This window comes from Anser brachyrhynchus (assembly GCF_964034855.1).
Source record: "Anser brachyrhynchus genome assembly, chromosome: 2".
Taxonomy (NCBI): domain Eukaryota; kingdom Metazoa; phylum Chordata; class Aves; order Anseriformes; family Anatidae; genus Anser; species Anser brachyrhynchus.
Window position 1 is genome coordinate 34,134,997 of NC_137695.1, and position 14,970 is coordinate 34,149,966.

The window sequence follows — 14,970 nt, forward strand, 5'->3', positions numbered from 1 at the left end:
GAGGTGCTGCACTGCAACGTTTGTGTACCCAGAACTACGTGCACTGCACGCCTGTTGTACAAGCACTGCGTATCACATCGAGGGCTGTGTTCATGCTGTAGCAGCCTGCAGGTGGCTGTTAAAGCATCAAACCCTCAGATTAAGCTTGTGATATCTGATAGCTACTATGCCAAATATGTAGGAATCCAGTTAATTTTCCAGTCTTAAACAGAGGTCTTCATGCTTTGTCCAGTAACATGGCAGAGATGCTAAGCGGCAGATAAGGACTTCCATGATGCCGTTCAAGAAAGCAGAGGGTGTGGAGGGTCACTTCAGCTGCAGTGCTGCCGAAGGGCTGATCGGTGGTAAAGATGCTGGACTGAGGCTCAGGATGTAGATGTTCGACCCCTAACTGCCATATGCTATAACAGTGACTTCAGGCACACCAGCTAAAACTAAAATCCCTAAAAATCTCAGATGCTTCAAAGTTAGTTCCAGCATCAGTGCTGGCTGCTCCCTTGGCCACCTGGAGGCTCCACCTTAGGACTTTGTGCACCTTAGGCTGAAGGCACTGATCAGACAAACACAGAAAGGGCTCCAAGCACAGGAACAAAGCCCAGGCTTCCCCTGCCCCTGCCCAGCACACAGCCAAGAGCTTACCAGGATGCAGAGTCTGGCTCCCTCTTGTGCTCTGTCCTTTTAACGAATTAATTTGGGAAATACAATGCAGTGGAATATTTTTAACAGGTTGTCTGCAAGTGCCTCTAACATGGGGTTGGGGCACTCATGAACACTGTGAACTGGAAATCCTTCAGGTAAGGAGTTCAGCTTCTCACTCATTTGGTTAAGCATGTCTTGGGATAGGAAAAAAATGAAAAAAAAAAAAAAGTGGGTTAGGAATGCTGAACAGGTTCTAACATTTCTAATCTTTTTTTTGCAGGTTTCCCTTTTCCACAAAGCCTCAGCTTATGGCTTGTCAACCTGGGCACATTTGTGCAGCCCAGCAGGGAAAAGCCACTTCTCTGTAGGGATGTCTGCTTCAGAAGCTGCATCAGCAGCTCTCTGCCAACATCTAGGTTAGAAATTTCCAAGGCAGAATGAATGACAAGAACATGACATTTCTAGTGTTTTACAGAAGGTGTCATTGTTGCGCTGCTCTGTTTGACAAACTCCTTCTGACTGTTCAGTAGCACATGGAGCGAGTCACTTCAGAAAATGAACCTTTCTTTTTTTTCCTTCTCATTCAGCTGCAGTCTATCCCACATTAAACTCAAGATGAAATGTTTCCTCTCATGGAGTTTGACTCTCACAGAATAGACACCTCACTACTGGAGGCTACTTCTCCAATTCATTTTTTAAGATTAATCGAGGGTGTGTAACCTCACAAAATGTTGCCTTACATTTCTGGTAATAATAGGAATTCTGCTTGAACCATAAAAAGCACGTTAAAAGCAGTGTGACACTCATTATAACATGTTATCTGCACTCTCCTACCACGACCAGCACACCTGTATTCAGGAGTACTTTGGTCATGACGTGGGCACTGGGAACACCGAGGCTCCTGAAAACAAAGGGGAAACATCTCCAGCAGCCCTCGGAAACCTGCTGGCTACCCCTATTCAGAGACATTGCACCAGTTATCAAAAATACCCCAAACACCATTCCTCTCTGAAGGAGACCTAGAGTGGGAAAAATAATCTATGTGTAAAAAAGAGAGTCTAAAATAGCTTCTGCAGTGGCAGAGGAAGGGCCTAGAATGCCAAAAGCCTGTGTCTTACTGTGGTGTTATGCACTCCTGCTTTATCAACATGACCCAGAGTCATCCCTGCCACCACTGCTGCTGTAGTTACAGTTGACGTGATACCTTTGTTCCAAAGCTTTCGCTTCAGAAGAACTGTGTGATGATGCCACTTCCCCAAATCAAATTCTGCCATAGACACTCACCTCACCCGTAAATGATTTTTGACTCTCCTTGTGCTCAGCAAAGCCCACAAATGAATTTTGTGCTTAGCAAAACACCTGAAAAACCAGGACCTAGAAACAAGTGCAGAATGAGGTGAGGACTACCTTTCCTGGACAGAAACGTGTCATTCAGTACCAAAACCCTGCTACTGAGTAGAGGAGCAAAGTCTGGTCAAGTTGCCTGCCACAACTAAGATTACTCTTTGCTTGTTTGCACACAAATTAGGGAACTAGTAAATACTTATCCATATGTTTTTCAGATGTGAGCTTACCCAAGATCTCTCAGGGATTGCAGGTATATGCCCATACCCCTTGACAGCACATCTCTCCAATATTTTATGACTCTCTCCCTTATGAGAGGGGGGCTCAGTAATAAACTATTATCCGTTGTTGGGACTACTTTTGGCAAGGTGAGAGCAGCTAAAACACTGCCAGCTTCCAGCTACTGGCAACTTCCCCGTCGCTCTCCTGAGCACAGCAGCCCCTAGATGGCGCTGCGAGACTCCTCTTCCACTTGGCAGCATTGAGCGCTACCTGAAAATAGATTTTTCCCTCTTTTTGCTTCTTTTTTACACAACAGGGTGAGAAGATAATAAATAAATATATACAAAACAACCTCAGACAAATATCAGTTCACATTACTTAAGCTCAATTCCATGTTACTACTTGAAAACAAGGCAGGAAACTTGATCTGATTCCCATCCAACCTGCTCCAACTAGAAACGTCCTTTTATTGATTAAAAGCCAGCATAAAATGTTGTTGCAGTAAAGTGTACTTGCACTACTATCTGCTTTGCGTAACCACTGTTCTGCCTCAGATCGGTGCCACTCTGTTATATTCAGATTGTATCATCTTGCTGAGCCAGACAAGGTTTAAGACCTCCATGGATCCTTCCTTTTGGGAGCCCTAAAGCAGTTGTGCTCCGTCAGAAAATATGCTGTATGGCAGTCAAACACTCGTCTTTGAACTGTGAAATATCCAGGATAGAAATAGGACTGGTGTTCAATTTCTGTTCCCCTGATGTTCAATTTCTGTTCCCTCTTCCACTTCTCCATACAGCAGCCGAAGACATAAAAAGCAAGAAAGCAAGAAAAAAAAAGACATACACACCCCATTTACAAATATTGAATGGCACTGCTGTTTTACTGGTAGTAGTCAGCTAGGAATGGGGCAACACTAACACTAGGACATCAGCAATAACATTAGGTAAAATCAGGAACTGGTTCATCAATGCCTTGCCAGCTCTACCAGCCATTAAACCTTCAGGATGAAAAGCAAGGTGTGCTAATGGTACCTTGCTTGAACGTGCCCACACACCGATTCCTGTGACCTGCAAAATTTCCACCGAGCACGAGCTAACATAGCATTGGGCACGAGCTGGCTTTCTGCCCGCCGCAGAGCCAAGGGGCTGGGGAGCGGTGCTGCACCCTCCTGCCTGACTCCCTTGCATCTCTCCCAGCTGCCCTCCACATTCCCCACGGGCACATAATTATTTCTGAAGCCTTCATTACACTTTCAGTTTTGGATGAATGAGTCTCAAGTACTAGAAAGTTAACAAGGGATAAGACGGAGCAAGCAAATGAGACATTTTTTCTTTAGAAACTAGGTTAAAAATGCTTCCTGTTCTCCCTCAATTGTATCAGCAGCAAATTCTTGCTCCCACAAGCACTTCAGGTTACTACAAACATGATTGCTGGCATAAAGGAGAACAAAACTCAAGCAGAATTTAGTCTTATAGTTCCTTCTTCTGCCAATCATCTGATGGTGCGATCCTCTGCACAAGACAGGACAGGATTTTCCTAGAGCCAATTATCTGCTTTTTGGTCACAGTATGCTCTTGCTGGCATTCAGCCTGAGATATTGCAATGTAAGGAATACAAAAGTAACCCTCTCTTCAACCTCCCTTAACAAAGATATTCACAGAAAAAATAAAACCATTAAACTATATACTAATGAAACCCAAGCCAGTAAGATCTGGTTGCTGTTTTGGCAGAGTGGGAGGCCCAGGGAGTAAACTCCTGCTAGTAGCAGCCTGTTGAGAAAGGTGTCAGGGTGAAGACTGGGGCCATGCCTGTAGCAAGCAAGGAGAAACAGAAGAAACAGTCCCCAGGAAGAGGGGCTCTTTGTCTACTAAAAAGGGTTGCTCTGAGGAGCCTGAGAAAGGTGCTCCACCTTTCTCCAGCTTCTAAAATGTCCCCTCAGGTCTGTGGTTGTTGACTGTGGTATCTAGCTCTATGCACATCAGCTTTCCTATACTCAGAATGACTTGTTTCCTTGGGCTTGTCACAGAGTACATTACTTGAGCAACCATCAGCCAGCCACGGGAAGTGGAAGTGGGCTTTGGAGAAGCAGCAGATGTGGATAGCTCACTGGCCAGGCTGGACACTGGCTGAGTTTCCAGTCCCGAGGGGAAGACCTATGCCATCCCTGGAGGTGTTGAAGAGGTGTATAGACATGGTGTTTAGGGACATGGTTTCGTGATGTACTTAGAAGTGTTAGGCTGATAGTTGTATGTGATAATCTTAAGGATCTTTTCCAACCTAAACCTAGATCATGATTTCCGTAAGATCTTGGCCAAGCCTTTTTGCTGCTCTCTTAAGTTGCTGTGTGTGTGAAACAGGGACAGTAACTTCTCTCTGCTGATGCTGTCTGGGGGACTTCAGCCAGGTAGCATTTTTATGTGCTTTCAGATCCCTCTAAATGGCACTAAGTGAATAAGATTTATTAACATTTCTTTTATCTGCTGCTCACAAACACCTGAGCTCAGGGAAGAGCAAGTGTTAACAGCCCCTGTCACCGCCCCAGGCTGAGCAGTGACAATCGCTGTGACCACAGTCACAACCGCACAGCAGCTAGTCCCTGGGGAGATCCCATAATGATCTGCAGGCTTTAGTGGTAGGATAGAGTTAACAAGTTGTGTGTGTTTTTTTTAATAAGAGGGTTACTACATAGAGGAGGAGGATGGCCTTGCGACGAGGACATCTCCCGGGTTCATGATCTGGCTTAGCCCGCAGGCTCAGGAGCAGTGGCATTGTGCTTCTTCATAACTAAATGATAAATGTATGATAAAACTGCAGTGCTCCCAGTCCCCAAGTCACACCAAAATCTGGTTATTATTTTGGGGGAAATTCAGATTTTCCCAGAGTCCCTACAACCTGCAGCTGTCACTGACCAGCAGCAGAGATGTTCAGCTTTTCTGAGTTTTACTCTTTTTGGTAGTCACTGGCTTCCAACCAGCAACTTGTAACACAACTGATTCCCAAACGCTCCATTGTCTTATATATTTGCAGCTTCCCTGTGACACCATACGCCAGCTCCAGCTGGCTGGCCCCAGCTGTGCTCAGTCCCTCACCCAGCTGTGCACATGGGGGCACTACAGAAATGGGGAGTTTGGGGTGCTGTGCCCAGAATGAAGAGGACATAACCCATGATGGCACAGAGATTGCAGACCAACCCCAAACAACAACCCCAGGTGCAGCACTGCCCCATGTCTGCTCCAGGGGACAACCCAGCAGGGCCGTGCCTTCTGGCCTGCTGACAGAGACACCTGAGAGATCTGAAATCAGGAGCAACCTGTTTTCCTTTCACAGCACGATACGTTTGCAGCACGTTGTATTTGGGATCAAAGCCCAGCACTGCTACACAAAACAGTTCAACCTCCTCCTTTTCAAAGGTTGGGTGAACTTAGCTGCCGACAACCACCAACAGAGCACATGTACAACAGCACCTTCCTCAAAAACAAAAAACATACAAACAAAAAAACCACCAGCACCAACAACAAAAACACTCCTTGGGCTCACAAAACCACTACTTACATGAAACAACAAACTCAGCATTGTGCTATTAACCCAGCAGGTTGGGAATTTGCTTGTTTCTGTCAAATGCATGCAGACAACTCTGTGGTGTGTTTGGAGAAGCTAGCCCAGACCAAATGCTCATGTTACAGCCAGCAGCTTTGGGTGAGATGCTGACTTGGGGGGCTACGGGCAGATGAGGAGGTGGAGGTCTTTATTCCCGTTAGCATCTGTCCTAAGTGAATGTGCCCTCTCATCATAAAAACTGGCAACTAAATCCAAGGGGAAATGTGCACAAAAAGGCTGAACAGATAATCGCATCAATCCACTTAAACGGGAATCTGAGTCAACAGATCTAATAAACAGAGGCCAGTGGACCACACAGATGATAGAGGAGCCTCTCACGGCTGCACTATGCCCTTCAGTCCCTCGAGATCACACAGGCAGTTTTAATGCAATAAACTGGCTCTCCAGGCACAGGATTTCACCACTAGATGTCAATGGCATCTGAGTTTTTGAAAGAGAAGCTACAGCTATGAGCAGGTTGGCTGCAGGAAAAGTTTGTTCAAGCTGGCAGCAGCTTTTGCTGGAAGCAACCATGTCAATCAAGCCCTCTCCTTGGTCAAAATGATGATGTGCTCCCTGTAAGATGCTCCCTGTAAGAACCCTGACTGTCTTTTCATAAAACATGGTGCTGGCAGCTTCTTGTCTAGTTCTTGCCAGGAAAGATCCCTCAACAGAAGTCTGTACTAGCCACCTCCACTGACAGCACACTTTGTGGGAGCAAGCCTATGCAGGAATCAGGCCCAGGTGGCCTCAGCAGCAGTTTAATTACTCATCAAGCAAGATAAACCTTGCAAAAAAAGAGAGCTCTCACAAGCATTTGTTAAAAGCTTGTATAACTTAGTGTGGAATTGCTTGATCTGGGGTTTGATGCTCATCATCCGCTGTCATCCCTAGGTTTGAATCATCACTATTTATATTTCTTGGTAAATTCCCCTCCAGCAAAGCATGGCTCTGTGCTCTCAAGCCATCTGTCACAGCTGGTGGAGCCTCTCTCAAGGGGCACTTCACCACTTAGGTTAAACGGGTGACTTCTGCCAGTGTCACGTCCCCATGACAAGTAATGCTCCCATCAAACCCATATTCCTGTGGAGAGGAAAGGACTTGCACCTGTGACAGAGCAACAGCAGGATGCCAAGACAAGAGCCCAACCTGCTCAAATTTTAGAAGCCTCGACAATTTTCTGCAAGACTTCAGGTGCAAGACAAAAAGAAAACCTGTTCCAAACTTCGTACAGTCCATATCCCATCTTCCCACAGAAGTCATCATTTAAATTGATCAAGGGAAGCTACCACAGTGACTGTCCTTTGGTGTTCTTTTGCTCATTTGGTTCTGATTAAAATCTTAATTTCTTACTCATTTTAGACAAGTACCTCTCTAACCTTCTGTAAGTTAAAGAAGGTCAAGTAACTTTGGTTTTGCTACCAAATTTTATTCTAATCACTGCTGAATCAGTATTTCTTAGCACCCCCAGGACTGCTCTGACTCCTTTCTTCAGAGATAGCTGAAACCTTACGGAGAGGAACTAACAGCACCAGGACCTTATGGCACACCACAGCTAGTCCACACACAAACTGCTTACACACAAACCCTGCATTCTCCACTTCTCCCTACAAGGTAACAACTTAAGCAGGCCGATGTACAGGTGCAATCAATCACAAAGAGCTTCCCCTTCACCTGCTGGGTTTATGTGGCCTCCTGAATGGCTCTTCTCTCTCCTGAGACCCAAATTAAATTCATCCTGGGACTTAAATGCTTTCTCTCTGCTTGCTGTGTTTTTAATAATGGTAAGGACAAGAATTACCTCTAACTTGAGGATTCCCCCTGCAGACGCAGGACCAGGAAAGAGTTAGCAACACCCTTCAGAGCAAAGGAAGCTTTCTGAGGCTTTCAAGATGATGCCCCTTTCCCTCCTTCCATAGTCTGCCTGGGATAGGAGAGGGATGGAAGATAATGCTGAAGCCCAGCCAGTTCCCAAAATTGCAGGGTCTGGGGTGATTTGTGAACTATGGTGCCTCTGCAAATCACTGGCAGTACAGTCCTCCGAGGTGGTGGAGTGAAAATGACAGTGAAAGCTAAAAGCCAGCATGCAGACTGCATCATCCCTGACCTCCGAGGCCAGGCACATGCCAAAGCTCACTTTTTCTAGGCTTTCAGGACTTTTATAAAGGTCTTATGAAGTCCACCAGCCTTCCCCCAGCCTGGAGGGAAAGCAGAGGAGAATATTTCTCTCCTTGCTTCAAAGATTGTTTATTTGCTCTGTGTCTGCAGGCCTCCACTGATATATTAACTGCACTGTGTGATTCTCTGAGCTCTGATAAAACCACGGGTATTTCACGGTATTACAGTAGCTACCTGTGCATGGTGCTGTCAGCGTGACATGGTGGTCACTGTAGGAAGTGTAAAGGTAGAGTGCTGGAGCCCGAGGAGGTGTTGTTTAACCTGCTGCTTTGGGCTGTGCTGTGTGTGTGCTCAGCTGCCTTCCCCACGGCAGAAGAGAGCGTGACCCAGGGCAGGTGCCCAGTGTGGCAGGGAAACCTGCTGAGATGTGAAACAGAACAAATCTTCAGGTTTATTTTTCAGGCTTGGCTCTTTCTTAGACAGAGAAGAGGGAATCACCTCAGGGCAGATAAGTCCTGTTTTGTACAGTTCACCCCAGCAAACTGCCCCCACCTGCTTCCTCCTGCCTTCCCACGGCAGCTTAAATTACAAGTTTTTGCCAATGAAGCACTTTTCTGGTTAACAAGAACAAGGGATCCCTTGCCTTAATAGTTCAGCAAGATGGTTTGAAGGAACCACGTTTGGAGATCAGCTGCTGAGTGCAGCAGCCTCTTCTTATGGCTCTTCTGGCACAGCTGGAGCTGAGGCACTCGTCCTACAGGTCCTACACATCTCCATGGTCCTGATAGCATGGAAAAGTCTTTAAACATTGTTATAGAACTGGGTCAACATTTTGGGCTTGTACTGTTTCAATTATTCCAGTTGCAATTATTACACACCCTTCTCAGCTGTTACACTGGCACACACACTTTGTTGATGAAGTTTAAGTCTAGGTAAGGTTCAGCCACTTAGAGGATGCAGTATTGCCTGTTTACAAAGCACTTCAAACAGACATCACACCATAGGTACCAAGTGTTATTTGTGTGTGAAATAGCCAGGTTTGACCTAGTGGTTCCTACAGTTTATGAGTGGAATGGATGGAAGGAGCAGACAAGCCTCAGATGCGTTACAGAGCACTCACTGCTCATCACAGTCTCTGACTTTCATACTCCAGACAAGCTGAGAGAAGGGAGAGGAAACCAGAGAAGCAGCAGCAGGGACAAATGATGCGAGGGGAGAGCATTTGCTCCCCTCACTAAGAGGATCAAGTGCTGATAAGCAGACTCCTGGGAATTTGAAGATAGATGTACTCCTACCCTCTCCCACAGGGACTTCTCACCGTGGCTCCAGGCCCCTCTTAGACTGTGCAGTGACGATAAGGAACAGCTGAGACCCCATTAATATAATCTCTGCTTCTGAAAACACCTACTATTTATCAGCATTAGCAAGACCCACCAACCAGAGAGGTACCAGTGGCTCTGAATGGAGCCAGGCTCCCAAGCCAGGCCCACACTGCATCCACCTCGCAAACACAGGGAGGGGCTGCAGAACTGAAGAAGTATGAGCATAAAATATTCTGGTTAGGAATAAAAAGGATGTGTGATAGGCAGGAAGGCACAGAGCCCGGTCTTCATTAAGGTAGTTTTTATATTTTGAAAAGCAATATTAAAAAACACTGGAAAATGCAAGATAAATGTAACAGTTGCTTCTACAAGTTTTAACCTTGTATTGCTTGGCCATTTTGACATATAAATTATTGCTTACTAGCTCTCATAAATACACAACACAATTAATATGTACAGAGGCAGACAAGCATGAAATATGAAAAGGAAAACATTGGCAACATTGATTCTGGTAAATCAGATTATTTCATACATACCAGGTCTCATAGCGGTGGATAACTACTAGCTGTAGTCCCTGAGAAGTTAGGTAAATACCTTGATTTGGGGTTTTCTGTTTTATTACTTTTAATGCAAGCTGACAGCATTATGGCACCCAGAGAGAACATAACAGGCAGGTGTTCTTACCTCAGCTCACTGACTTCATCCCAGTATTTCTTAACAGTGTAATAAGATGACAATAAATAGGCTATGCAAATAAATATTACTCTGCTAAAATGTTTAGTATTTACATCTTTCTTTGTAATTTTACAGCCGCATATCTTATTGTTTCAATATATTTTTATTTATTTTTTTGCCAGTGTCATGCAAATGCAGTTAACTTCTATCTGAAATGGGGCTAGAATCAAACAAGTACTGGAAGCATCTACATTTGATGCAGCAAAATCACACACCAAAGGTACAGAGTGACCTGGCTTTTTCCGTGGTTTTGTCTAATTACTCCTCCTAGCTACTCATGAAAATATGCGATATATTTAGCCTCAGGTGTGACTGTGATATACTGAACTTACGGGATTCATGGATTTTATCCACGTAACATAAATGTGCTATTAGGCAAGGATGAACAGTTCAAAAATCACAGTTTTACCTGTGCTGGACCCCAGGAGAGGCTATGTAGTGCCCCTGGCATTTTCACAGGGTTTGTTTCTCCTCCCACCACACCTTCAAAGTGCTTGCCAGTCTGAAGCCCAGCTCTGCAATACTTTAGGTGTTGAAGGAAGACTTTGACAGGCCTTTTTGTTTGTTAGACATATTATTTGGGCTACTTGCCTTTCCTTCAAGGTAACAGTTTTAAGACCCATATTTTCAATGTGAAATTGATGCACCAAAGTCGGCCCCTCAGACCATTAAGTCATATTCAAATAATAAAGGCCACTATGAACACTAGTTCGTAAAGTTTTAAAAAATAGTCCAGTTAGCCAGAACTTGGATAACATGCTTAGTGCTGGCTTTGTGCCTTCAAACTGTTTTCACGCCAGCTGTAAGGGACAGACAACACCCGATTCAGTATGAAGTTACAGTGATGCAGAAAGCAAATGCTCAGGCTGGCTCGAAGCCCACCGGTACAACGTTACCCAACGATTTGCTTCAGCCAGTTTGAACTGGCAGTGAGGAGCCTTCAAGCTGGCTTTAGCATACTTTAAAATCAAAGCCAGAGCAGTTGTCTTTTATATATATATATATATTTATTTTTTTTCCCTCCCTTCTTTCATTTCCTTTATTCTTCTCTGGCACTGCTGCTGCTTCAACAGCATTAACCACCAAAACTATCACAGAGCTGAATGCAGTGAACCGCAAATACTTTCTTATGCTCCCTCTCCCACAGATTTCAACAGAACAACTTGTGGAATAACATTATAACATATGTGCTAATGCATGCAGTCAGGTCTACATGCAGGCTCTTAAAAATAATGTCGTAGTAATGAGATTTCACAAGGGGGAGCTCAAAAACCAGCAGACAATGCAGGTAATGCAACTAGGGTGGGGATTCAGGGAATGCTGGAGCCAGAGGAAGAACTGCAACAGAACAAGAAGCAAATTCAACCCATGGTTTGTGTTCTTACACTGCAAAAAGGGAGTCCACTGCAGCTAGTATCCTCATCGGAACAGTTTTGGTCTGTTTGCACAAAAGACTTATTTACAGTATGTGCAGTCACATCTACAGAAGAACATAGGAAATTTTTACTCCATGGCCAGCAAGAGTTTATTTTTTCTTTCTTTTTACTGGGTAAAAAGAAGATTTTTTTTCTTAAAAAAAAAAAAAATCATATAGTATTTGATAATAACAAAGTACAAGCAAATACATTTCTGAAACATCTGTTTCCTTTACAATAGATCTATACAATATTTCACAGATGGGAAAACTGAATCCATTCTACAGATTTCCCCCACAGACTACTTATTAAAGCTGCTTTTTAAAAATCCCTTTAAACCAGAGATAACACAATGATGAAGAGCATGCTACTTCAGTAGATCCACATTTCAGTAAAGGAGTATCTTCTTGGAAATCTTCCTCATGTGGAAAACATAGGATAGAGACGGGCAAAGTGGTGCAACGTATCCACCTTCCTGCTCTGCAAAGGGACTGTTACTGCAAGTCTGTGTATGAACGCGAGTGCCAGGCAGAGCAGCACACATTATTTTGTGTAGCTTCTTCATGCTGAAAACCGGAGCTATGGTGACAGTGGTGTGTAGATTTAGGTCAGCTGTAGACAGGACGTTAGAAATGCTGCCTCAGTATGTGCCCAGAAGTACTACTATTAACTACATGAAAATTGGCTAAGGAAAATATGTGAGGTGCACAGAAGCAGTAAGGGACCCAAATGCTGACAGCCTGATGTGTATGCAGGTCGTTACACTGGTACCCTGAAGGGTGTACAGTGCTGTTCTTTAGGAACTGGAAGCTTGTGCAAGTTAGGTGAAATTTTACCTGCTGAAACAGAGCATTTCCAGAAGGTTAGTTAGGAATGTAGGTGAGCCTAGGCATTGCCTCTGAATTGACACAAAGGAGGGTGTAATACAAGCTGAAAAAAAAGTAGCTCCTGCCATAACAGTCTATAACTCTTCAGCTGCAGAAGCTAGTACTAAATCTGAGATAAATGAAAAGGAAGAAAGTAACGCATTTTCTGTGTACAAACAATTGTGTCCAGAAACTGCAACAAAAGTGGATTGGCTCCTACGGTGTGTTTTATAAAGCAGATTCTTAAGGGACCATTACAGTATCAACTGTTTACTGACCTCCAAATTGTGACACACTCTTGAAGTTCACCTGCTGTGCTGCCTTTTTATGTTCCAGTTCTTGGCTGTCCACAGTTATCCCAAACAAAATGCTCCAGTGGACGCAGGGGAGCTGCCTGGATTGCACAGTATTTTTGGCAACCTTGAATTAGTGAGGTACACACTGCGAAGAATTGCGAACCCCCTTGCTTCATGTTGCTTGCTGCAATGGTTTGCTGCTGTGTCACGACGCTTCCTTTCTAATACTGGCAGAATCTGCATTGAAAGCTACACTGGACCAAACAATATTTTCACAGAAACCAAGCTCTTGAGCTCAAAGAACACTGCTCCGCTTGGTGACGAGCAGGGACGGCACCAAGCTTGCCCTGTAGCTCTGTGAGCAGCTTCTTTGCTTGCTCTGCCCGATTTTCCTGTGCATGTTGTGTGAGCTACTGATAAAACTCAGTAAACTGTTCTCATATAGGGAAGCAACATGCTTGGCATAAACATTCACTTAATTCAAAGTGCTGCAGTTACAAGGTTATACGAAGCTGTGTACGCTCACACGCGCGGCTCTATCCTGTGAGAAAGCTCGAAGAGAGCTTGCTGGTTGTCGATGACATGCAGGTGGTGGACGTATGGCTTCAGTTCGTGGTGCTCTTTCGAAGGAACTTCATTGCCTATGGGACAGAGAAAGGGAAGGAATCAGAGAGCTGAGCCTTGCCTGCTGCTCATTTCTGCGTGCCAGCGACCCAAAGGACTTGCCACTTCAGTGCAACCCATGAGGTAACAGATACAGGAAAGGGGAGGAGGAAGGAAGAAGTAGACAACACCAGCCAGCTAGCATGCATGTAGGCGTAGCAGGAGGGGTAGGCGGGTGGCAAGACACTGAACTTCCCAAGAGGAAGATGTGCTCCTGCTGGGAGCATGTGCAGCATGTCCCCTGCCAGGGCAGTGCAAGGGCTCCCTCGTGCTGCTCTGGCAGAGCAACAGGTAACCCCAAGCGTGGGTGGGTGATCCACTTACACAGTTCACAGGGTGAACTCTTACACAGTTTCAGCACAAATAGGTAAGACAGCAGGCCCCTCAGTCATTTCCTTTGGAGCAGGTGAAAGGCAACAGTGCAGCAGACGGATGCTGAAGTACTTCAAAGCTGCTTTGGCAGGCCCCTGGGTTTTCATCTGTTATGCTTTTGATTTCTGCCTAATAACAGTCTTGCTGCTCTTTCATGGGAGCTTATATGGCAAGAGGAATCAGCTGTACAACTTGCATGTTCAAGGGTGGCTTGAATAGCATGTGTTTTCTGCTACAGTTGCTAAGCTTGGCATGAGTTTTTGGGAACTCACTGCCTGTGAAACCTTCCAGCATTGCTGGTGACATTGACAGCAGAGGCAGAAAAGGAAAAGCTAAGTCCATTGCTACTGAGACAGCCAGAGGAAACGACGAGACATTGCCCTCTGTTGCTGACTGCTGACAAACCGGCGAAGGCTGAAGAGCTCTGTTCCAGTCCTTGTCCTCAGGGAATTTTTAATAACATTACCATAAATTAAAGAAGAAAACCCTTAAAACTCCCCAAACCAATCAGCTTAACTTGCATGCTCCCTCCCTCTCTTTTGTTTCATTATCATCCTTTTTTCCACACTTCCCAGCTACATGAGAACCTTTCCAGGAACCAACCGTCCTACTCATTTCTACTGAGCGCTATTTGATGCTATGCAAGTAACATGGGATGTCAAAGCAGCAGCTTCTGCATGCAGCTGCTAATGGTGTTCCTGGGAAGCTATTTTTAGGAGCTATTTCTGAGCACCTATCTGACTTCAGAAATGTGGACAGGACAATGTGATAAATCTGTGTCAGAATATATCAGTGACCTTTCTGGTCCTAGGGAATAGATCACAGCAGCTGTGCTGCATGTATTGAGAAACATTTGTATTTCTCATTAACACCTGAAATTACAAAAAACTTCAACTGTGTTATTTGTTCAGGCTGCCTTGCCTGATTTTGGAAGTGCTATTATTTGTTTTCAGGATATAAAAGCATTATTTCCATTAAAAATGAATTTTAGTCTTGCTTGAAACCTAATCAGCTTCTGATCCAGAAAGACACTTACTAGACAAGATACAGTTCATAAACAATAATAATATTCCTTGCTTGGCTTTGTTTGAATTCTTTCCTATAGTAAGGTGCCTGCTGCTCTCAGGCCAATCTGGGAGTTGATGCAGTAGAAAGATTCACATTCCTGAGAGCAAAATAAGCCCACTAGAAAAGGAAACTGTCCATAAAGTCTCAATAAATATTCAGTGAATTCATTTCATGCCTAAACGAATCTAACCAAAAAAAAAAAAAAGTGTGCCTACAGGGATATCTGTATAAGCTGCTTTTTAATGCCAGCTTCACAATAAATCAAGTCTGTGGTAAAATAAAATAACAATCGTGCACTTCAAACAACCAGATT

At 44.5% G+C, this 14,970-nt stretch overlaps 1 protein-coding gene across 6 annotated transcripts in view; it reads right to left on the bottom strand.

Annotated features, from left to right (window-relative positions):
* Positions 1-9,528: 9,528 nt before the first annotated feature.
* The window catches only part of RAPGEF5 (Rap guanine nucleotide exchange factor 5), a 161,708-nt gene continuing 156,266 nt past the window's right edge, over positions 9,529-14,970 (bottom strand). For all 6 annotated transcript variants that reach the window (XM_080580454.1, XM_080580452.1, XM_080580451.1 and 3 more), the window contains one exon: positions 9,529-13,195. In XM_080580454.1, coding sequence (XP_080436580.1) covers positions 13,077-13,195 — 119 coding nt within the window. In that variant the 3' untranslated portion in view covers positions 9,529-13,076. The remainder of the gene's footprint in view (positions 13,196-14,970) is intronic.